This window comes from Bubalus kerabau, chromosome 7 (genome assembly GCF_029407905.1).
Source record: "Bubalus kerabau isolate K-KA32 ecotype Philippines breed swamp buffalo chromosome 7, PCC_UOA_SB_1v2, whole genome shotgun sequence".
NCBI classification, from domain to species: Eukaryota; Metazoa; Chordata; class Mammalia; order Artiodactyla; family Bovidae; genus Bubalus; species Bubalus kerabau.
The window spans coordinates 76,105,600-76,128,988 of NC_073630.1; the positions used below are offsets into that span (position 1 = coordinate 76,105,600).

A 23,389-nucleotide genomic window follows, 5' to 3' on the forward strand; every position below is an offset into this window, starting at 1 on the left:
AAAAAAGAACTTAAAATTTAACACACATCATACTCAACAAACTAGGTATCAAAGTGAATTTCTTCAACTTGATAAAGGGCATCTACAAAAACCCATAGCTAACATCATAATTAATGGTGAAAGACTGAATGCTTTTACCCTGAGATCATGAGTAAGACAAGAACATCAGCTCTTACCATTTTTATTCAACATCACGTGTGCATGCTCAGTCACTAAGTTGTGTCTGACTCTTTTGCAATGCCACGGACTGTAGCCTGCTAGGACTCATCTGGCCCTGGGATTTACCAGGCAAGAATACTAGAGTGGGTTGCCATTTCCCACTCCAGGGTATCTTCCCAATCTAGGGATCAAACCTGTGTCTCCTGCATTGGCAAGTGGGTTCTTTACCACTGAGCCACCAGGGAAGCTGCCATTCAACATCATACTACAGATTGAAGTCAGAGCAATGAGGCAAGAAAAAGAAATAAAAGGTATTCAGGTTGGAAAGGAAGAAGTAAAACTCTCTCTGCTCATACATAACGTGATCTTATATATAGAAAATCTCAGGAAATCCACATAAACATATTAATGTAGTCACTAAGTTGTGTTTGACGCACGATCCCATGGACTGTAGCCACCTCCTCTGTCCATGGGATTTCCCAGGCCAGAATACTGAAGTGGGTTGAATAAATGAATTCAAGGAGGCACAGAATCCAAGATCAATATACAAAAATCATACATGCGATGGAATAAGAATACATGCAATGGAATTACTCAGCCTTGAAAAGGAAGGAAATTCTGACACATGGTACAACAGGGATGAACCTTGAGGATATTTTGCTAAATGAAATATGCCAATCACACACACAAATACTGTATGACTCCACTTATACACAGGACCAACTGCAGTCAAATTCATATACAGAAGGTAGGATGGTGATTGTGAGGGACTAGGTGATGGGAAGAATGAGGAGTCATTTAGTGGATTTAGAGATCTGCATGGAGAAGGCAATGGCACGCCACTCCAGTACTCTTGCCTGGAGAATCCCAGGGATGGGGGAACCTGGTGGGCTGCCGTCTATGGGGTCGCACAGAGTCGGACACGACTGAAGTGACTTAGCAGCAGTAGCAGAGATCTGCAAGAGGAAAATTGTTCTGGAGGTTGGTTTCACAACAATGTGAATACATTTAACACTACTGTATTACACACTTTAAAATTATTAAAATGGTAAATTTTACATTGTATGTATTTTACTATAATTAAAAATAAAAACAAAATACTTAGGAATAAACTTAACAAAAGAAGTATAATATATGTACACAGAAAATGACAAACATTGTTGAAAGAAAATTTAAAAACATGGAAAAACATTCTTTGTTCATTGATTGGAAGTCTTGATTTTGTTATGACAATTTTCACCAAATTGATCTACAGATTCAATTCAATACCTATTAAAATGTTAGCTATCTTTTTCGACCCGATGGACTGTAGGAGTCTATCATGCTCCTCTGTCCATGGGATTTTCCAGGCAAGAGTACTGGAGTGGGTTGCCATTTCCTTCTCCGGAGGATCTTCCCGACCCAGGGATTGAAGCCGGGTCTCCTGCATTGTAGGCAGACGCTTTACCATCTGAGCCACCAGGGAAGTCCTAGAAATTGACAAGGTGATTCTAAAATTCATATATAAATGCAAGAAACCTAGAGTAGCAAATAAACAGTCTTGAAAAAGAAGAGCAAAGTTGTAAGACTTACAGCTTCTGATTTGAAAACTTGCTAAAAATCTGCTATAATCAAAACAGTGTGTTACTGGCATAAAGATATAGATCAATGGAAAGATCAAAAGACATAGGGATCAATGGAAAAGAATTGAGAGTCCAGAAATAAACCTTTATGTTTATGTCAATTGATTTTTGACAAGGATGCCAGGAAAATTTAATTGAAGAACAATAGTCATTTAAACAAATGGTGCTATGATAACTGATTTTTTTTTTAAAGTCACTCAGTCGTGTCTGACTCTTTGTGATCCCATGGTCACCTATTCCAGACTATTCCAGTCACCTATTCCAGACTATACAGTCTGTAATTCTCTAGGCCAGAATACTGGAGTGGGTAGCCTTTCCTTTCTCCAGGGGATCTTCCCAACCCAGGGATCGAACTCAGGTCTCCCGCATTGCAGGTGGATTCTTTACTAGTTAAGCCACAGGAGAAGTCCAAGAATATCGGAGTGGGTAGCCTATCCCTTCTCCAAGGGATCTTCCCAACCCAGGAATTGAACTAGGGTCTCCTTCATTGCAGGAGGATTCTTTACCAACTGAGCTATCAAGGAAGCCCATGATAACTGGGCTTTTCATTCCTTGTATGTTTGGTGTGAAGTAGGGGTCCAACTTCATTCTTTTGCAAATGACCCCTACTTCACACCAAGCATAAAAATTAATTCAAAATGAATCACAGACCTAAATATAAAAGCAAAAATTGTAAAACTCTTAGAAGAAAACATAGGCATATATCTCTATAACTAAGAAGTGGCTTCTTAGATATGACCCCAGAAACACATGTGACCGAAAAAATATAATAAATTGGACTTCATCAAAAGTAGAAACTTTCTTTGCATCAAAGGGCACTCTCAAGGGAATAAGAAAACTCATACATTGGGAGAAAATATTTGCAGATTGTATAAGGGACTAGTATTCAGAATATATATATAAATAATTCTTCAGTTCAGTTCAGTTTAGTCGCTCAGTCGTGTCCGACTCTTTGCAACCCCATGAATTGCAGCACGCCAGACTTCCCTGTCCATCACCAACTCCCAGAGTCTACTCAAACTCATGCCCATCGAGTCAGTGATGCCATCCAGCCATCTCATCGTCTGTCATCCCCTTCTCCTCCTGCCCCCAATCCCTCCCAGCATCAGAGTCTTTTCCAATGAGTCACCTCTTCGCATGAGGTGACCAAAGTATTGGAGTTTCAGCTTTAGCATCAGTCCTTCCAAAGAACACCCAGGACTGATCTCCTTTAGGATGGACCGCTTGGATCTCCTTGCAGTCCAAGGGACTCTCAAGAGTCTTCTCCAACACCACAGTTCAAAAGCATCAGTTCTTGGGCGCTCAGCTTTCTTCACAGTCTAACTCTCGCATCCATACATGACCACTGGAAAAACCATAGCCTTGACTAGATGGACCTTTGTTGGCAAAGTAATGTCTCTGCTTTTTAATATGCTATCTAGGTTGGTCATAACTTTCCTTCCAAGGAGTAAAATTGTACAAAAAAGACAACCCAATTTAAAAAATAGGCAAGGGACTTTAATAGACATTTCTCCAGAGAAAATATACAATAAACCAAAATGCACATGAGAAATGCTAAATATCATTAATCATCTTGGAAATGCACATGAAAACCATGAGATTCTACTTCACACCTCTAGAGTGTCAATAATAATTAATATACATAAAATAACTTGAATTGGAGAAATTGAAACCCTCATACATTGCTGATGGGAATGTAAAATGGTGAAGCTTGGGTGGAAAATAGTTTTCCAGGTCCTCAAAATGTTAAACATAGAATTATCGTATGATCAGCAACACTACTCCTAGGCATGCACGGAAGAGAACTGAAAACATGGTCACACAAACACTTGTACATGGTTATTCACAGCAGCATTCCAAAGTAGCCAAAAAGTGGAAGCAACTCAAATGTTCATCAGTGGGTGCATGAATAAACAAAATATGACAAGTCCATATAATGTGATATTATTCAGCCCTAAAAGAAATGACAATTGATACATGATTTTTGAAAATATGCAGAGTAGAGTAAACCACACACAATAAGCAACATATTTATATGATTTCATTTATTTGAAATTTCTAGAATACGCAAATCCATAGAGACAGAAAGTAGATTACTAGTTCTAGGGATGATAAATGGAGTAATGGGGAAGGACTGTTAATAGCTATGGGATTTCTCTTTAGAGCACTGAAAACATCCTGAATTTAGGTAGTGGTGATGATTGCACAATTTTGTGAATGTTCCAGAAAGCACTGAATTGTACATTTCAAAAGGGTAAATTCTATGATATGCTAACAATATTTCAGCTTTTAAATCTATCAGACTAATCCTAGAGGGCAATTGTATTTATTTGAGAAAAACTTTTTACATACTATGTTTGCAGGTTTGTTGCTTGACAGATCTGTGTTCTGGAAAAGGCATACATAGGGAAACCACTATGATAATCGACCAGGTTGCTGGGAGTTATGGCCAGTACTCTCAGACTGCACTGCAGAGGAGCCTACCACAGAAGGTTCTCGATAGTGACTGGAATTTTTATCTCAGGGTTTTAATATGAGGTTTTGGTAGACAGTGAAGTGTTTTTTAAACTGCAAGTCTCAACCCATCAGTGGATCATGAAACCAATTCCAATTATTTTTTTAATGAAATCAAATGAAATTTTAAAAAATCAGAATATATTGCCTAGGGAAAGCATCGTTTCATGATCATTTAGTTTCAGATATGCAAATTTAATATACTATATTATAATATAAAATGTACTTGGTACTGTGGATCATAGTAAAACAACTTTGAGAAACACCAATCTAATAGAAAGAGCATGAATGATTTTGGGAAAAGATGCTCCTGAGATAGAAACAATATATATATATAATTGATTGGAGGTTAATTATAGCAATGAAGAATGGAGTTATGGTTCTTCCAGTGATTATAATATTTCATGTTCCATTTGCCTATAGACCGTTCAGTGATTACTTAATAAGAGATTCTCTTCAATTCTCTGATCCTTCTCCTCGGATATTACGACTCTCAATAGCCAAAGCCACAAATCCAAACTATGTTCCTCCAAAAAGTGTAAGTGGGTCTATGTGAAAGAAACAGTTCCTATAGACTTTGTAACCTGATTGTAACTATAATGTGCTTCCCTCTTATTTCTAGGTGGGTATTTTTCTTTTCTTCCTGTTTTTTTTTCCCCTCTCATCAAATGAACTTTTCTGTCTTCCCTGTGCTACTATGTAAGTCAGGATTTGATGTGAGAAGCAGATTCACAATGAATATTATGTTTAATTAACCTTAAGAAATTATGGGAGCTGATGAGAAGTCTATGGAAGACTGTCATAGCAGCTGGGACTTGGGTCTGGTCATAAATCTAGGAGAAATAGAGAGAAGAGGCAAATCAGCAGTTCCCTGGAAAATGCTTCAGTGGCCATTTCAGATTCTTCAGTCTAGGAGAGTCTCACCTCTTCAGACAAGGGAGGAAGGCTCAGGATACTCAAGGGTACCCAGCTTCACTGGAATGTACCCTTATGTTTCAACTCCAATTTTCAAGGTCCAATTCCTTCTCAATCATTGCCCTAACTTTAATATAGAAGACGATATAAGTTTGGGAATTAAATTGCACTGAACTACACCTATTCACAGAAGTAGATTTTGAGTTTGGTTTTCAGTATTTTCAGTCCTGTGACCATAGGAGATAAGGATTTATTTTGGGTTAGTCACAAAAACTTTTCCGGTCTCTTAACTACACCTTTGAGTGGGAATTTAAAGCCCTGAGCTGATAATTATTTTCTCAATTTCTCCAGTGCACTTAGAGGCAATAAACCAACCCCATATACTTCTTTATTTCATTAAAAAGATTTCTGTCAGCAGCTGCTTGGTTACCCAAGTGTTGCTTTCTGTTTTGTCAGTGCATGCCATGGACTACCCGTGTCTTTTTTTTTTTGACCCCTGGCAATAGGATCATTAATAGCTTTAAATCTAATCTGCTCAGAGAACAAATTCCAGATAGTCTAGAACTAATATAGGTATACTTCGGAGATATTTTGGGTTCAGTTCTAGACCACCCCAATAATGCACATATTGCAATAAGACAAGTCACATGAATATTTTTGTTTCCCAGAGCATATAAAAGTTATGTTTATACTACTGTAGTCTATTAAATATGCAATAGCATTATGTCTAAAAACCCAGTGTATATACCTTCATTAAAAAATATTTTACTGCTAAAAATTCTTAACCATAATCTGAGCCTTCAGTGAGTCATAATCTTTTTGCAATATTCAAGTCAAAGATCACTGATCACAGATCAGCATAATATAACAGTAATGAAAAAATTTGAAATGTTATGAGAATTACCCAAGTCTGACACACAGATTCAAATCACACACAGATGCTTTGGGGGGAATGGTGCCTATAAACTTGCTTGGTGCAGAGTTGCCACAAACCTTTAATTAAAAAACAAAAAAAGGACAGTATTTGCAAAGTGCAACAAAACACAGTATGCCTGAACAGAGGACGCATCCTTAAGTTCTGATCTGGTTGTCTGTTGCTTTATACCAAACCACACCTCAGAATCTGCCTGCAATGCAGGGTTCAGTTCCTGGGTTGGGAAGATCACCTGGAGAAGGAAATGGCAACCCACTCCAGTATTCTTGCCTGGAAAATCCCATGGACAGAGGAGTCTGGCGGGCTACAGTCTACAGGGTCGCAAGAGTCGAACACGACTGAGCAACTAACACACTAACACACACCCAAACATAATGATGTAAAACAACAGTTATTTTGTTACGCTCAAAGATTCAAAATAAATTTGTTAAAATGTATTTATTTGTGGCTGTGCTGGGTCTTTGTTGCTGCTCAGGCTTCTTCTAGTTGCAGAGTTGTGTCCTATGTTGGCAGGCGGATTCTTTACCCCTGAGTCACCAGGGAAACCCACTCTGCTCAAGGATTTTATGAGTCAGCAGCTCTGACAGGGAAGCAGGTATGACTTGTCTCTGCTGCATGATGTCTGGAGCCTCAGCTGGGAGATTTCTAATGGCTTGGGTGTCTCAAATGGTAGGCAGCTGAAATCAACTGAAAGCTCCATACCTGCCTTGCTTGGCCTGCTTTTAACAAAACACCGTAGACTGGGTGGCTTAAGCAGACATTTCTTTCTCACAATTCTGGAAGCTGAGTAATCCAAGATCAAGGTTCCCTTAGATTCTTTTCTTAATGAGGACCCTCCTCTGGGTTGTAACAGCCATCCTCCCGATATGGGTCACATGACCTATGCTTTGTATGTAAACAGAGAGAGTTCTGATCTCCCTCCCTTTTCTCATAAGCACACTAATCTCTTTATGGAGGTTCCACCCTCATGACCTCATCTAAACCTGATTATCAAAGCCCCCACCTCTAGTGGAATGGCACTTAACCCCCATTCCCCATTCCACTGGGGGTTAAGATTTTAACATATGAATTTGGCTGGAGGTTGGAGGGGTGTTGAGGGGATGGATATAAACATTCAGTCCATTGTTGTTATTTAGTCGCTAAGTCATGTTCAGCTCTTTGCAACCCCATGGACTGCAGTAAAACAGGCACCTCTGTCCTCCACTATCTCCTGGAGTTTGCTCAGATTCATGTCCATTGAGTCAGTGATGCTATCTGACCATCACATCCTCTTCTGCCCCCTTCTCCGTTTGCCGTCAGTCTTTCCCAGCATCAGGATCTTTTCCAATGAGTCGGCTCTTTGCATGACGTGGCCAAAGTATTTAGAACTTCACCATCAGTCCTTTCAATGAATATTCAGAGTTGATTTCCTTTGACTGGTTTGATCTCCTTGAAGTCCAAGGGACTCTCGAGTCTTCTCCAGCACCACAATTTGAAAGCATCAGTGCTTCAGCACTCAACCTTGTTTATGGTCCAGCTCTCACAGCCATATATGACTACTGCAAAAACCATAGCTTTGACTAGATGGACCTTTGTTGGCAAAGTAATGTCTCTGCTTTTTGATATGCTGTCTAGGTTTGTCATAATTTTTCTTCCAGGGAGCAAGTGCCTTTTAATTTCATGGCTACAGTCACCATCTGCAGTGATTGTGGAGCCCAAGAAAATGAAATGTGACATTGTTTCCACTTTTTCTCCATCTATTTGCCATGAAGTGATAGGACCAGATGCCATCATCTTCATTTTTGAAATGTTTGCCTTTAAGCTAGTTTTTTCACTCTCCTCTTTCACCTTCATCAAGAAGGTCTTTAGTTCCCTTTCACTTTATCCCATTAGAGTGGTCTCATCTGCATATCTAAGGGTGTTGATATTTCTCCTAGCAATCTTGATTCCAGCTTGGGATTCATCCAGCCAGGCATTTCGCATGATATACCCTGTATAGAAGTTAAATAAGCAGGGTAACAATATACAGCCTTGTCATACTCCTTTCCCAATTTTGAAATAGTCAGTTGTTCCATGTCCAGTTCTTGATCCACATACAGGTTTCTCAGGAGACAGGTAAGGTGGTCTGGTATTCCTATCACTTGGAGAATTTTCCACAGTTTAATGTGATCCACACAGTCAAAGGCTTTAGTGTAGTCAATAAAGCAGATGTTTTTCTGGAACTCCCTTGCTTTCTCCATGAAATGATAGCTTGCAATTTGATCTCTGATTCAGTCCATTACAACAACTATTTGTATTGCCCCCAACTGGAATGACTTGAAGGTTAAACTTAGCTGGGACTATTTACAGGGTCACTTTTGTATGGCCTTCCTATGTGGCTTAGACCTCTCTCAGCATGACAGCTGTATTCTGAGAAGGAATATCCTAAATTGTAATGTTCCAAGGGTGAGCCTTCCAGGAGAATCAGGTAGAAGCTCCATGTTTTTCTTATGATTTGGCCTTGGAAGTCACATTATGTTTCTGCAGGCATACTCTGTTGATTGATAAAGGTACAAGTCTGGCCAAATTCAAGGAGGCAGGGCCGCAAACCCCACCTCTCCATGAGAGAAGTGGCAAAGAATTTATAGGCACTTAAGAAAAACACTTCCACACCCAGTGATGTGAGTCTTTTGGTATCCTTGAGCATGATTTTTGTATGAAGAAAAAACTGTGCAAAGGTATGCTCTTAAGTAATTAATAGCCAATTTTTAAAATTTCAAATTAGAAAATCTATTTCTTAGACTTTTAAGTTTAGTTTGGTAGTTTTATTATTCTATTTATAATTTTAGCAGTTTTTGACAGTAACTTTTAAGAGTCCTAAGTAATATTTGATATACAAACTTAATTCATTCAAATAGTTTATATTTATACATGCTTACTTGCTCAGTCGTATCTGACCCTTTGCAACCCCATGGACTGCAGCCCACCAAGCTCCTCTGTCCATGGAATTTTCCAGGTAAGAATACTGGAATGGGTTGCCATTTCCTTCTCCAGGGGATCTTCCCAACCCAGGGATCGAACTTGCATCTCTTGTGTCTCCTGCATTGGCAGGCAGATTCTTTACCACTGCACCACCTGGGAAGCCTAAATATATTAAATCTGATTTCTTTTTAGGTTACTTTATGTCAACCATCTACATTAATAAAACCTCAAATATTAAATATTTATTTAAAAATGTAATACATTAAACTTATAAACACAGTGAACCTGAAGTTTTTTCTTTTTTTTTTTTTCTGAATTTTTTTAATGTAAGAATTGATACTGGCCCAGGTTCTTGGACTATTTAATCAACAAATTGATAAGAGGCCAGATGAAAAATTGAGGCAAGGCTTCATCGGGACTTGTGCTGCAGCAAGGGGGAGGGAAAACAAGTAACAGGTGCCCTTGCTTGCTTCCTGAGAGGGGGTGAGCTGCTCCCTTAAACAGGGTGAGGGTAGGGGCAGATGACGTTTCCCAGGTGGCTCGGTGGTAAAGAATCTGCCTGCCAGTGCGGGAGACGCAGGTTTGATCCCTGGGTTGGAAAGATCCCCTGGAGGAGGAAACGGCAACTCACCCCAGTATCCTTGCCTGAAGAATCCCATGGACAGCGGAGCCTGGTGGCCTACAGACCATGGGACTGCAAAGAGTTAGACTCAACTGAGCGACTGAGCACAGAGGTAAATGACAGGAAGGGTGGCTTAGGTGGTCTGCCAACTCCCTTGGTGGTGCTGTGTGCAGGGATCATGCATAGTATCCTGCTTTTGCTCCTGGTATCTCAAATTGGCAGTTGAATTTTGGCCTTTTTGTATCCTCTACTTATTCATAATTTGCCCCGGCTGTGCACATAAGCAGTTCTTTTTAGTCCCCTTGTAGTTTCTTTGTATTCTATTGCTCCAGGAGGCATTTGTCGAGGTGCAGGCACTACAATAAAGGGTCCCAGGTCCCAGCCTGTTTCAGAATGACATAAAGTTAAGATTTCAACTGAATGTCATCCTTCTAAATCAGTTTACTCCATGATACACTGCAAATTGCAGTTGTAATTGTTATCATTCTTACAGGCCAAATTCTCTTAAAACGTGTGCCTACTTTTATTTTAATATACACTTAGTTTTTGTTTTTATTTCAAATTTCAAATTTACTGACAATCTGCAAAAATTAAAGTCCATTGGCTTTGTCATTCTCTCTCCTCTGTATAGGGTGTGTGTGTGTGTGTGTGTGTGTATTTAATTTTTTCCCTGCATCACTTTTCAGTTCATATGTTTTTCTTTTTCGGCCACCCTGCACAGCTTTTGGGATCTCAGTTCCCTGACCAGGGATCATACCTGGGCCACGGCACTGAAGGTGCCAAATCCTAACCAGATCATCAGAGAACTCCCTCCCTGAATCATTTTTGAAAGTTAGTTACAGACGTCGTATACCCCTTTTCCTCAGTGCTTTATTGTGTTTCCTAACAATAGGATATTATCTTTTAGAACTACAGTAGTGTTACCAAGATCAGGAAATTTAACACTGATATAGTACCACATCTATTCTACGGTCTCTGTTCAAATTTCATCAATTTTTGTACATCCTTATTCTGAAGACAAAGTGTTATTTCTATGAGTTTTATTTTCTTAGCTATTTGACAGTTAATTCTAAATCTTCTAAGAGTTTAAAAATAACACACGCCCACAAAAGAAGTCAAGTTACTACTACAAGTACCTGAGGTTACTTGTCACCAGAGACTTCTGATGGATACACTGTAGGAAGTCCTTTTACCCTATAAATGTCTTACTAAGTCTCTTTTAATAGTAACTGTTAGGACTGTTGTTGTTCAGTTCTCCCCCATTTTTGTTTAAAAGTAAGTTCCAAAACAGCTGAGTTTGAATCTATACAACCTAGTTTCAAAAGGATGGAAATTGATCCTTTTGGCTGTAATCATGGGTTACTACAATATTCTCATCTCTTCTGTTGAATTTACTGAGAAGTCTGGTCCAGCAATCAGACGCTACTTTGTAACTATGATCTAGACAGCATTTAGAGTTTGATGCTTATAAGTACTATTTTCTTTTTCCCCTCTAGATTGAAACCAAGATTTTGTCATCTACCCTGACTGCTATTGCAGCTCCTAGAATTGTAGACCTTGCCCATCCACGGATCAAGATAGAGGGTCTGTGCTTTGAAAGAGAAAGAAGTGAAAAGCCCATTCGCCCTGTAAGCTGTCACTACCTTGGCATTCTTTGGCTCACTTTCTGCTCTTTTCCAGGTGTTACTTTGCCTCTGTAAGGCATAGACCAAAGTCACTGGATACGAAAACCTTGAAAGAGTGGTCTGTGGCAGGAAGGAAGTTCTAGCTGCAAGATATGGAGAGAGGTTGAGGGTGAAGAGCATCATGGGTTTGGGAGTCAATAAGAGCTGGGTTCAGGTTCCTGCCTCACTACTGCTAGTTCTATGATGTTGTGATAACCTTCTTGAGTCTTATTCATTCAATAAGGATTTGAATCTCTATTGCATGCCAGACACCATGCCCATGAACACAATGGAGGGAGACCAAAAACAAACAAACAAACAAACAAGTAAACAGATAAGATGATGTCAAGTAGTGGTAAGTGCTATGAAGAAAATGGGAAAGGAGTGACTATGGCTGAGGTTAGAGAACATGTTCTTGTGTATGGTAATCAGGGAAAGCCTCTCAAAGGAAGGACTATTTGAGCTGAATGAGAAGGGGTCAGCTAAGTGAATGAGAAGAGAAGAGAATGTTCTAGTAAAGGGAAGAGCACATGCCTAAGTCCTGAAGTTGTGATGGCATTGTGAGCAAGGGGATTGTCAAGATAATAGTTCCCAGTTTCAGGACTGTTGTGACTTGTGATAATCAATAAGGCAGGTGTTTAGCACAGAGCCCAACACCTTCAGTGGTTTCCCTCACTCTTCCTCCCTGACACTCCCCTCCATTCACTATAGTGGCTACTTGACTTCTAATCCCAACTGAGTTTTCAATAAATACCTAATGATCATGTTGCCAAAGGAAGTCAGACCAATTTCATTATTATAGGAATCTGAGCATTAGTTGTGGAATTCTATTAGGAAATTCCCTAGAGAATCAATAAAACCTTGGGAGAGTGACTTGAGTTTGCTAAAATGACTTGTGACCTTTGGGCAAATCAAAACTTGATTCTCAGTTTTCTTGGTATGTGATTATAGCCATCTTTAATTGCTAGAATTGTTTGGGGGGGTTAAAAAAATCTTTAAAAAAAATGATTCCAATGTAGATGAGGCTTCCCAGGTAGCTCAGTGGTAAAGAATCCACTTGCCAATGCAGGAGACGCAGGAGATGAGGGTTTGATCCCTGGGTCAGGAAGATCCCCTGGAGAAGGAAATGGCAACCTACTCCAGTATTCTTGCCTGGAAAGTCCCACGGACAGAGTAGCCTGGTGGGCTGTAGTCCATGGGGTCACAAACAGTCAGACATGACTGAGCAACTGAGCATGCACCACTGCAGATAATCATACTCTTGAGAGAGAGAGAATAGTAGCTATATGTCATCTTTCCTATTTTACCAATAAAGCAACGTAATAGAAAGGCCTCCTGGCAGATGTGGTTTCCAAAGTAAGACCAAAATGAGTCAATGATTCAGTCAGTCAACATATCTTTATTTGACAATAATTATGCACCAGAATCTAGTCTAGCTTTGGTCAAACAGGTATTTCTCTCAAGAAGCTTATATTCTGGTGGGGAGAAGCAGACAATAAACACCCCCAACAATAAAATAAATGAGCTAAGGCAGGTGTTGGTAAGTTCTGTGAAGAAGATTAAATAGGGTTATTAGAATGGCCGATATACCTTGGATGGTCAGGGAAGAGCTTCTTGAGGATATGATGTTTGAGTCTAGAGACTTGAATGATGAAGAGGAGGCATGACAAGAATGGGGAAAGAGAGTTTCAAGCAGAACTAGCAAGTGCAAAGGTCTTGAGATGGAAAGAGCTGGGCCAGAGAGGCCTGTGTGGCTGGGGTCTTAGTGATCAAGGGAGAGATGGAAGGAAGGTGAGGTCATGGAGGATAGCAGGCAGATCATGTAGGGCCTTCTTGACCACAGTAAGGAGCCTAATTCTTAGAAAAATGGAAAGCTGCTGGAAGGTTTAAACCCTGAGAGCGACATAATTTGACTTGGGCCTTGGAAAGTACATCCCTCATCAAGTTATTATGGTGATTGCATGGGAATGATACAGGCAAATCACTGAGAACACTCTCTGGCTCATGGAATACTCCTGTTAAAATGCACCTTCTTGCCCTCAGTAACTGCTGTGTGAAGGCTGGATTGTATGGGGCAAGAAGGGAAACAGAGAGGCCAGTTAGAGAGTAATCAGGAGAGAAATAATGGTGACTCGATAAATGCTATACCTGGAAAGAGAGATGTGAAATTTTTGTGTCATTTTGTTTCCACTATAGATCTCCCACGCTGCCTTGCTGGCCCACCCCAGCCCTCGAATACTAGCTCTAGCTAAGGCCAAGCCTCTTCACAAAGATTATTTACCTCCCCGCGATGCCCTCTGGCCGGTATCTTATGCTGCTATCCATTCCAAGATATCTCCCAGAATTCAAGAACTAGCTAACCCAAATACAAGGTATGTCAATTAAAGGCTAAGATTGGACAGGAAAGCCTGGGGATACTAAGGAGAGGGAAAAGTTGATCTAGTAAGGTCAGTGAAATGAATTGTAGGAAAACACTACATTTTAAAAATCATCTCACTTATTACATTTATTGTGGCAAATCTATGGTCTTCTTACCATGAATTGTTGGTAAGACTACAATTAGTTAGTGGACTAGTATTGAGCTTTAGACCTAGGATACAACTCTGTTATTAAGGATATAGGATTATTTATCTATATTATTAAGGGAATAATCTGTCTCTATTGTTGGGACTTCCCTGGTGGCTCAGGTGATAAACAATGTGTCTGCAGTGCAGGAGACCTGGAGTTGATCCCTGGGTTGGGAGGATCTCCTGGAGAAGGAAATAGCTACCCACTCCAGTATTCTTGCCTGGAGAATTCCATGGATAGAGGAGCCTGTTGGGCTACAGTCCATGGGGTGACAATGAATGGGTCAGGGCTGAGCAACTAACACACATCTATACTTATATTGTTAAGGAAAACAAATTATAGAACAGAAACATAATTGTTACAATTTCCTACATTGCAGGCAGATTCTTTATGGGCTGAGCCAAGGGGGAGGTCCCCCTTATATTATCTCAGAGGAGTACATAATAAGCTGGTAACAACGGTTACTTTGGGGGCCTAGGGAACTAGGATGGGAGGAAGACTTATTTTTCCCTAAATAAACTTTTGTAATTTTTCAACATTTTTGCATCATGTACATGTATGAACTATTAAAAATCAATCAGAAAATATATTAAAGAAAAACTTGCCTCTAATTCCTATTCATTTTCAGAAGACCTCTCAACTTGCCTGAACCTCAATTCATTTCGTTACCTTCAAGGGATAATACTCAATCCCCTTTTTCTAGCACCATCAAGAAAGCATAATTGAAAACGTTGTAGTAGTCTTGAGCTCATGGAATAGGAAATATATTCAATCTTATATAATAAAATATTTAAAATTTTTGCAATAAGTTTTTCTTAAAAAAAAAAAAGAAATTAAACATCAAATGAAATGACACGCATTCTCTGTACACTGACAAAGGCAAGGGAAGAGTAAGATCAGGTACTCAAGATTCTATCCTGGTAGCAAAATTCTTATTTGGTGGTTAAGGATGGAAACTTCAAAAAAACATAATTTCTTCAAGTTCACTGGTGAACTGTCTGGCTTTGTTTTAACACTGCCAAATTATTGAGGAATTTCCAGAATTTGCTTTCTATGGAAAGAGGAAAGGCTTTGGAATCTGACACAAATCTAGATTTGACCACAGGTCATTCTTACGACTTGCCTGAGCCTTCATCTCCTTATCTGTATAGTGGAGGTCAATGATACCTGTTTTATGAGATGCTTATGAAAATCAAAACGGGATAATAACACAGTGCCTGACATATAGTGGATGCCTGAGGAGTGTTCATTCTCTTTCCCTTTCATCCTATTTCAAGTTGAATCTTTTTTTCCATTTCAGGACTCCTGTGCATATTGTATATTATGATCCAGAAGTCTTTAAAGTCAAGCCAGCTGCTTTGAAAACACAATGTTCTCCGAGGATCCAGGAGTTGGCAGAACCTATTACACGTTAAAAACAGAAAGCCACAGTTCCCTAGTCTGGTGCTGAGAGTTTGTAGTCCCCACCCGCTCAGTACACACTGGACCTCTAGGGAACAACACTGCTGCTGTTACTTGCAATCGTGTCTTTACCAGGTCTGGGGACTCCAGCATGCTTTAAAGAGAAAATGAATGCCTGCCTTACTATCCTTACTTCTCTCCTCATGCATGTCTTAGCGGTCTCATTGTTCTGACTGACCTGAAAAAACAAAACCTCATATATTTGCTGGTTTTGCTTTTCTTTTCCCAGTGAGATCTCTGTTCTCCAGTAGCTGATCTCATCTCACTGTCTTCTCAAATAAATCCTGAAGACTGAAATCATTCTTTGTGTTACTTTTCCATTGCCCCCTCATTACTGAGAAGTAGCACTGAAAAATGGTGAAGCCTTTGTGGATAAGTCAAAATGCTTTCTATAATCTGTAGGTGAAATTTAGGAAACAGGTTACTATATTTTTTTGAATGAGTAAATGAACATTTATTAAATATTTTTGTGACAAGTGTTACACTAGATACATATCAGGAAATACAGTAACCTTGAGATAATGATTATCATCTTCAGTTTACAAGCAAGAACATTGAGATCCAGAGTTTATATACCTATATTATATTGCCATAGAGTTATAAATCAAATTGCAACTTTCAGCTCCAAATTGAAGTATAATTTTATTTAAAATATAGTTATATATTAAAATCAAATTATTGATAAAGTTGGTAATTTCTGCTTACTCTGGATCAGAATTTTTTAACCTAGAGTCTGAAGACAGCCTTTGCAGGGTCCATAAATCTTCTATGAGTTCATGTACAATTGCATGTATGTCAATTTGCTGGGAATAGCACCCATGTTTCTTTATTTGGCTGTGCTGGGTCTTCTTGCTGCTTGTGGTCTTTCTCTAGCTGCAGCACTCAGGCTCTGTAATTGTGGTATGTGGCTTTAGTTTCTCTGGCAGCATGTGAAATCTTCTCAGACTAGGGAATGAACCATGTCATCTGCATTGGTCGTTGGATTCTTTTATCACCAGACCACCAGAGAAGTCCACATCCGTGGTTCTTATCATAGTCTGAAAGTAATTCATGACCTGAAAAAGGTTATGAAGCAGTGTTCTAGATGATAGCTTTTCATTTCTCAAAATATTTGGTTAAACCAGTAGACTTTATGTTTTACTACTATATATTTATCACCACAACTGGAAGCAGAAGGGAGCCTTGGGTAGCTTTTGTAGCTCAAAAGAGGACTGAGTCTTCTGGGGAATAAGGTGATGGAGTCTTTTGGTTCTTCTTGGGGTTGCTGCAGTGGAGTGTTTTGGTCTCCATTTTGCAGAAGCATAAATGTCATGCAGCCAATGGGGAAGGCAGTGCTGCCCCCCCCCCTCCCCCACGCCAAAAGAGTGCTGCCTCATGTTTCCATAGGAAACAGAGTACTTTAAATGATTCCGTCTCCACCAGCCTCTTCCTTTTCTCATGCTCAGTGTCATTTATCATGAGTGATAGAAACTAGGCATTTGGTAAGCACTATAATGCTTTGTTAAATTGCATCCACCCAGAATTTTTTTAATTTAATTTGTTTTATTATCTCCCTGGATTAGTATTTTATGGAGTAAACTAACTTTTATGGCCTATCTAGATTTGAATGAAAATGAGCTTGTTTGGAAACCAGTTTTACAGGTGATTGAGCTCTATCACTAAAGCCTTTATGGTAAGCTAATGACTAGTGTCATGGAGAAGTAATACCATGTAGTAGTTTTGGTTGTTTTTTGTTTTGGTTTGATTTTGGGGGGTTTTGTTTGTTTGTTTTTGTTTTTTTAGATAGAAGGAAAAGGAAAAAAGCTAGGTTTATTGGTTAGAATGAAATATGGGGAATTCCCTGGTGGTTCAGTGGCTAAGACTTCATGCTCCCAATGCAGGGGGCCTGGCTTCCATCCCTGGTCAGGGAACTAGATCCTCCATGCGGCAACTAAAGAGTTTGGATGCCGCAGCGAAGATGGAAGATCTTGCATGCCACAACTAAGACCTGGCACAGCCAAATAAAACAAAAATTAAAGTTTCTGAAAACGACCCTTAAGACAAGCAGCAGATAAAGAAACATCTATTCAAGGATATCTATGAAAATTCAATAAGAAAAGTGAGAGTCTGTGATATTCAAATGACTTTTAGGCAGATTGTGTCTTGCCACAAATTCCAGTTCTGTCTTTAAATCCCTAAATTGTATTCACTTTTTACCTGTTTCCTCCTTTGACTTGCACACAAGAATCTTAGAGCTTAATGAATGTAATGTTCAAATGTGGTGAGCCCCCTCAGCAAATAAAATTCCTGGCATCATGCCTAATCGTAGCAGGAAACCAAAAAATAACAGCTGCTACCATCATCACCTCCACCACTACCCCAGGAGACTGCCAGCTTGTCTGTGCCGCTCTTCTGCTTGGTTTCTGGTATCAACACTTTAATCTGAATTTGTTTTTACTTGCTCCCTGGAGTAGATATGTGTGTCTATGTTCATATGATGTGTGCCTGTCTTTATTATGTGTTTGTGTATAAATTGAAAGTTTCCTAAATCCTTTAAAGAAGCAGTTACTAAATAAGATCATTGAGGAATTATACAGAGGCTTATGATTAACTACCAAAAGTTATAATAATTTCACTAAGAAGCTCAAATGTCTTCTCACCCCTTTTAGCTGTCAAGTGTAATAGGTGCAAATGTTCACTTTTCTGTAGCTTTTATTCCCAGATGGTTGTATTAATCGTTTCTGTTATGCCTTGGAGTGATTTTCAGCTCCTTATTAGCAGAAAGGTGGAGAATATTATTATTAGATTTGTGAAATTTGAGTAAGTTAATACTGTCCATTTTGGAAAATGGCATCAGTGAGACTATTCATAGTCTACCAAAACTATCAAAGGATTTTTTTTTTTTAAGCCCCTAGTTCAGAAAGGCCTGAAATTTCTCAGGACACAGGATAAAGATTAAAACTGTTTTATTCTGCCTCTGATGATATTCCGTCTTTCACTCCTCTGGTTTTAAGATGAAAGCTTAATTGAAAGTTCTCATTAGGGAAGCTTAGTTAAACCATATTAAAATTATATTTTATGACCGTATTAAAATAAAGATGAACATATCAGTATTTTATATTAAGACTTTTTTTAAACTAAAAGTTCATTTTTTCCTTTTCATATAAAAAGAACTAAACCATCTTTGTAAGTTCCTAAAAGTATTGTGGGCTGTAGGTACTGAGCCTGCTGTGCCCTGTGGGGCAGTCCACCGCGTTCAGGTAGGTAGTCCTTGGGTCTGTGTGGCAGCGTAGAGACCTGAGAGCGGCCAGAGATACACACATGCAGGTCATCTCGGATAGCTGTGGTTGGGACTGGGTGTTGGTGAGAGGTAGGACCAGGAGACGAGGAATCCTGCTTTGGTACTTGCTGGTATTGGAGAAGTGCTGATGATTATGTTTAGGAGGGTATTGATATGGTGATTATGCTTTTAAAAGTCTTTTAAAAAATATTATTTTTTAGCTGTGCTGGGTCTTTGTTGCTGCATGGGCTTTTCTCTAGTTGTGGTGAGTAGGGGCTGCTCTCTAGTTGTGGTGTGCAGGCTTCTCACCGTGGTGGCTTCTCTTGTTGCGGAGCATGGGCTCTAGGGTCCATGGGCTTCAGTAGTTGTGCATAAACTTTAGTTGTTCTGAGGCAGATGGAATTTTCCCAAACCAGGGCTTGAACCCGTGTGCCCTGCATTGGCAGGCAGATTCTTAATCACTAGGCCACCAGGGAAGTCCTGGTTATGCTTTTAAAAGCAGTTCTTTTTGAGATGGAAGCTGAGACATTTGTGAATAAAGTGATATCTAGAGTTTGTGTGTGTGTGTGCTAGGTTGATTCAGTCATGTTCAATTCCTTGCAACCCTATGGACTGTAGCCCGCTAGGCTCCTCTGTCCATGGGATTCTCCAGGCAAGAATACTGGAGTGGGTTTCCATGCCCTCCTCCAGAGGATCTTCCCAAACCAGGGATCAAACCCACATCTCTTATGTCTCCTGCATTGGCAGGCGAGTTCTTTACCACTAGTGCCAACTTTGGAAGCCCTATCTAGAATTTGCTTTACAATAATCCCAACGGAAGTGGATGAGAGTATAGATGAAACGACTCTTGGTTATGAGTTGGTGATTGTTGAAAGTAAGTGATGGAAGCATAGGGTTCATTGTAATAGTCTCTCTTCTATTAGACATGCTTGAAGTTTTACATAATAAAGTGGAAAGTCCAAGGGGAGCAGGGATGGACAGTTATAGGTCTCGACAGAGGCTTGAGAGGCCTGAGCAGCACAAAACTCCCCCAACACTGCGCACCACCAGCCTGATCTGCTTGCCTCCCACACAGTTGGTGTTAGGGCTATTTAAGTGGGGAAGTCAAGGTAATTTGTCTGTATTCCATGGCTGGTGTAGGGGAGAAACAGCACATACAAGATGGTGAGATATTTTATAATTTGGTGGAAATAGGATGGTGGAGTAACAACCCACTAGAAATAAGGTAAAACGAGATAAACTAGTGTTCCTACCCCAAATCCAGGGGAATGGGCGAGACTTAGAACTTTCACCACACTTCTGGTGGGAAAGGGTTTTGAGCCAACTCTAATTGAATTTTCCAAGGTCGGGATGCCTCTGTTGACATCTGGGTTGCAACTGCTTGACTCTCAAGAGGTGATGAACAAATGGGAACAGAGAAGAAGCTGACTTCTGTTTGTTAACCTGGATTTGGTTGAAGGAAGGAAAATTGGAGCATAAATGTCACATGGCTTTCTGCAATCTAGGAGAGAGGGGGTGAAGGCAGTGCTTTTTCTGTTCAAGGTTGTTGGCTCCAGAATGAGGCTTCACAGAGTATTAGCTGTGCAACCTTGTACAAATTACTTCTCAATGAAAAGGAGCTAATAGTGTGTGCTGTTGAGATTTGAAAGTCTCCAATAAATTATACCTGTCCTTTCCTTGCCTTAGTTCAGAAACAATTGAGAAACCCAGACAAATAGAGTTCAACATAACTCCTTTACAACCAATAAAGTGGTTTGGAAAATGTGATTTTAGTGAACCAATTGGATTTCTAAATACCCTTCCTCCAGGCACACCTGCCCCCAGAGCAGACAGAGCACACTCTGCTTATGGCTCTGAGATCTCAAGGAAGAAGAAATGCACTCCTTCTTCTAGATTCACCAGCAGAGGAGTCACTGCTCCCGAGGGAAGGAGGAAATAGGGGTGGGTGAGGGCAAAAGTGAGGGAATTCTTCTCTGGGGAATTCTCCTTCTCCACATGGAAACAGGAGCATTGGGAGATGTTTATCACTGGGTTCTTGTGAAGTGCTTAGCACAGTATCCAGTACATGGTAAGTAGGCTTTGTTTGCTTGAAGTGAAGTGGCTCAGTTGTGTCCGACTCTTTGTGACCCCATGGACTGTAGCCTATCAGGCTCCTCCGTCCATGGGATTTTCCAGGCAAGAGTGCTGGAGTGGATTGCCATTTCCTTCTCCAGGGAATCTTCCCAACCCAGGAATCAAACCCAGGTCTCCCACATTGCAGGCAGACGCTTTACCATCTGAGCCACCAGTTTGTTAGTCATTATTAATAGTGAATATTAAGAAGCTTCCCACATCTTTGTGGATAAAGGAGTCACTTCCTCATTGTACCCCCAGTGAAAACACAATACCCCTATCAAGAAGTGTAGTCCAGTCCCCCACGCGTTGAGTCTAGGGTCCCTGTGACTTGCTTAGACTGACAGAAGGTGGCAGAAGTGACACTGTATGACTTCCAAGGCCCCAGGGAACCTTATGGCTTCTGCTGTTGCCTTCTTAGATCACTGCTCCAGAACAGCATAAAGAGAAACCCTTGAGAGACCTTGAGACACCTCCTGGAAAGAGAGGTCCCGTCCCGGCGGCCAGCTCGCCCTCTGCTGAATGCATTCACATGATCGATCCCGCAAGACCAACAGAAAGACTGCCCAGCCAATCCACAGAATTGTCAGAAAAGAAAATGGTTATTGTTTAAAGTTCCTGTTTGGGGTTGATTTGTTATTCAGCAATAGTGAGCAAACAGGTAATAAGCCGGTGGAGCAAGAGACTGAAGCTGTGGTGGGTAGGGAGGGCCACAGGGGTTGCTGATTGCAGTGGGCTGATTTCCGTAGTTTGTGAGCAAGTCCTTGGTTCAGGTCTGCTAAATGAGTCAGCACACACTTCTACCTCAACTAACTGTTGTAAGTCCCTTCGTTGACATGTGTGATCTAACCTGTAGCAGACCTGAACTTAAGTGGCTCCTGGTGGGTCGGTAAGAAGCTACATGAATTGAGGCAGAGGAGTGTACTGGTCACTGACAAAGCTGAGCCCTCCACCTTACCGAATTTCCCCCAGAGGATTTTGCTTCCTAAGGACCTATCTGAGGAGGTCCTGGCCTGAGACCACTCTTAACAGCAGAGATGCGGCCCAGGCAGTAGGGAGAGGGAGCCCGAAGGCACACGTTCTTCCAGTTTGTGTTGGGTTTTCATCTCCATCTGGGAGGTGCCGCCAGATTGGAAAGCTTCCCCACCCATTGCTGCAGGCGTCTGCCTGCCTGCTCTCTGTTGCCAAGGCGTGGTCTGCAGGAATTTCCAGGACGTTGGACTTCCTAGTTTGCATTGCAAGACAGGGCTGGCAGCAGGCTGGAGACAGAGAAAGTGGACTGTGGGGTGGGGGAGCAGAAAGAAACTGCTGCTCTTCAGTGTGAAGTGGAGAGTGAGTTCACCCTGGGACACCAGGGACACGATGGCGGTGGGCGGGCAGTGCTCTGTGAATGGGCAAGGGTGGCTGAGGCTCAGGCAGATGGGCATCAAAGGAAAGCAGTAACAGACCTCAGGTAACACACTGCCTTTTCTGTAATGATCTCAGCAGGCAGGAGTGTCCTGGGGCTTGTATAGTTTAAAAGAATCACAGTCCTGGCTTCAGCAAAGCTTAAAGCATGGTGTAGGTCAGACAGCCATCCATTTTAAGTTCTGGCTCCTCTGTGATTTTTAAGTGACCCATGATTGTCAGGTTGGGGCTTCCCAGATGGCACAGTGGTAAAGAATCCTCCTGCCAATGCAGGAGATGCAGGAGATATGGGTTTGGTGTCTGATCAGGAAGATCCACTGGAGAAGGAAATGGCAACCTGCTCCAGTATTCTTGCCTGGGAAATCCCATGGACAGAGGAGCCTGCGGGCCCTGGTCCATGGGGTCTCAGAGTTGGACACGCATACACACTATTGTCTAGTGTGAAGCTGCATGAATTGAGGCAGAGGAGTGCGCTGGTCACCGACAAAGTGGAGCTTCCCACATTACCTAACTCACCCCTCTTTCTTCCAAAGGGTTCTACAACCTATCTGAGGAGGTCCTGGCCTGTGACCACCTTTGTCAGCAGAGACACAGCCCAGGCAGTAAGGAGAGGGAGCCTGAGGGCACATGTTCTTTCATAGTTTGTGTTTATTGTTCTTGGTTGATCCTTGGTAGAGGAAGAATAAGTGACTGTATTATATGATTTCAAATGTAAGGGGAGGTGGTGTAGATGTGGCTGAGAGTGTGCTTTCTAGAATCAGAATGGCAGGATTTGAACCCTGGACCCACCACTTACTAGCTCTGTGTCTTTGGATACATTAACTAAGCCTCAATTTCCTAATTTGCAACATGGATATAAGCATGGTGCTGTCAGATGCTGCTCCACAGGGCACCACCAAGGAACTAGTGGACAAAGCAAAGCTGAGTTTATAGCTCACTGAGATCAGGGCGATCCCTTCCTCGACAGAGTCTTAGCAGCATCTCATGAAGAGAGGGCAGTGGTGGGATATTTATAGGTTTGGGGCTTGTTTAGGATTGAGCAAGGGTTTAACAGACACAGCAGGGTGAGAGTTTCTAAAGGAACCTTTGAGAATTGATGATACCCATGGAATACTTTCAGGACAGTAGCAAAAATTGTGTGTAACTTCATCTCCCTGGGCAAGAGTTTCCTAAAGCATATTACTGGAGGCAGTGGTGAAACTCATGCTAATA

General features: G+C 40.9%; 1 protein-coding gene and 1 pseudogene across 1 annotated transcript; one reads left to right on the forward strand and one right to left on the reverse strand.

Annotated features, from left to right (window-relative positions):
- Window positions 1–23,389, reverse strand: part of LOC129657896 (40S ribosomal protein S11-like) — a 62,718-nt pseudogene that overhangs the window by 18,369 nt on the left and 20,960 nt on the right.
- Window positions 9,575–15,696, forward strand: LOC129657895 (testicular haploid expressed gene protein-like). Its single transcript, XM_055588668.1, has 4 exons — window positions 9,575–9,818; window positions 11,203–11,334; window positions 13,567–13,742; window positions 15,239–15,696. The coding sequence occupies exons 1-4, from the start codon at window positions 9,606–9,608 to the stop codon at window positions 15,351–15,353; spliced, it is 636 nt and encodes a 211-aa protein (XP_055444643.1). The 5' UTR covers window positions 9,575–9,605; the 3' UTR covers window positions 15,354–15,696.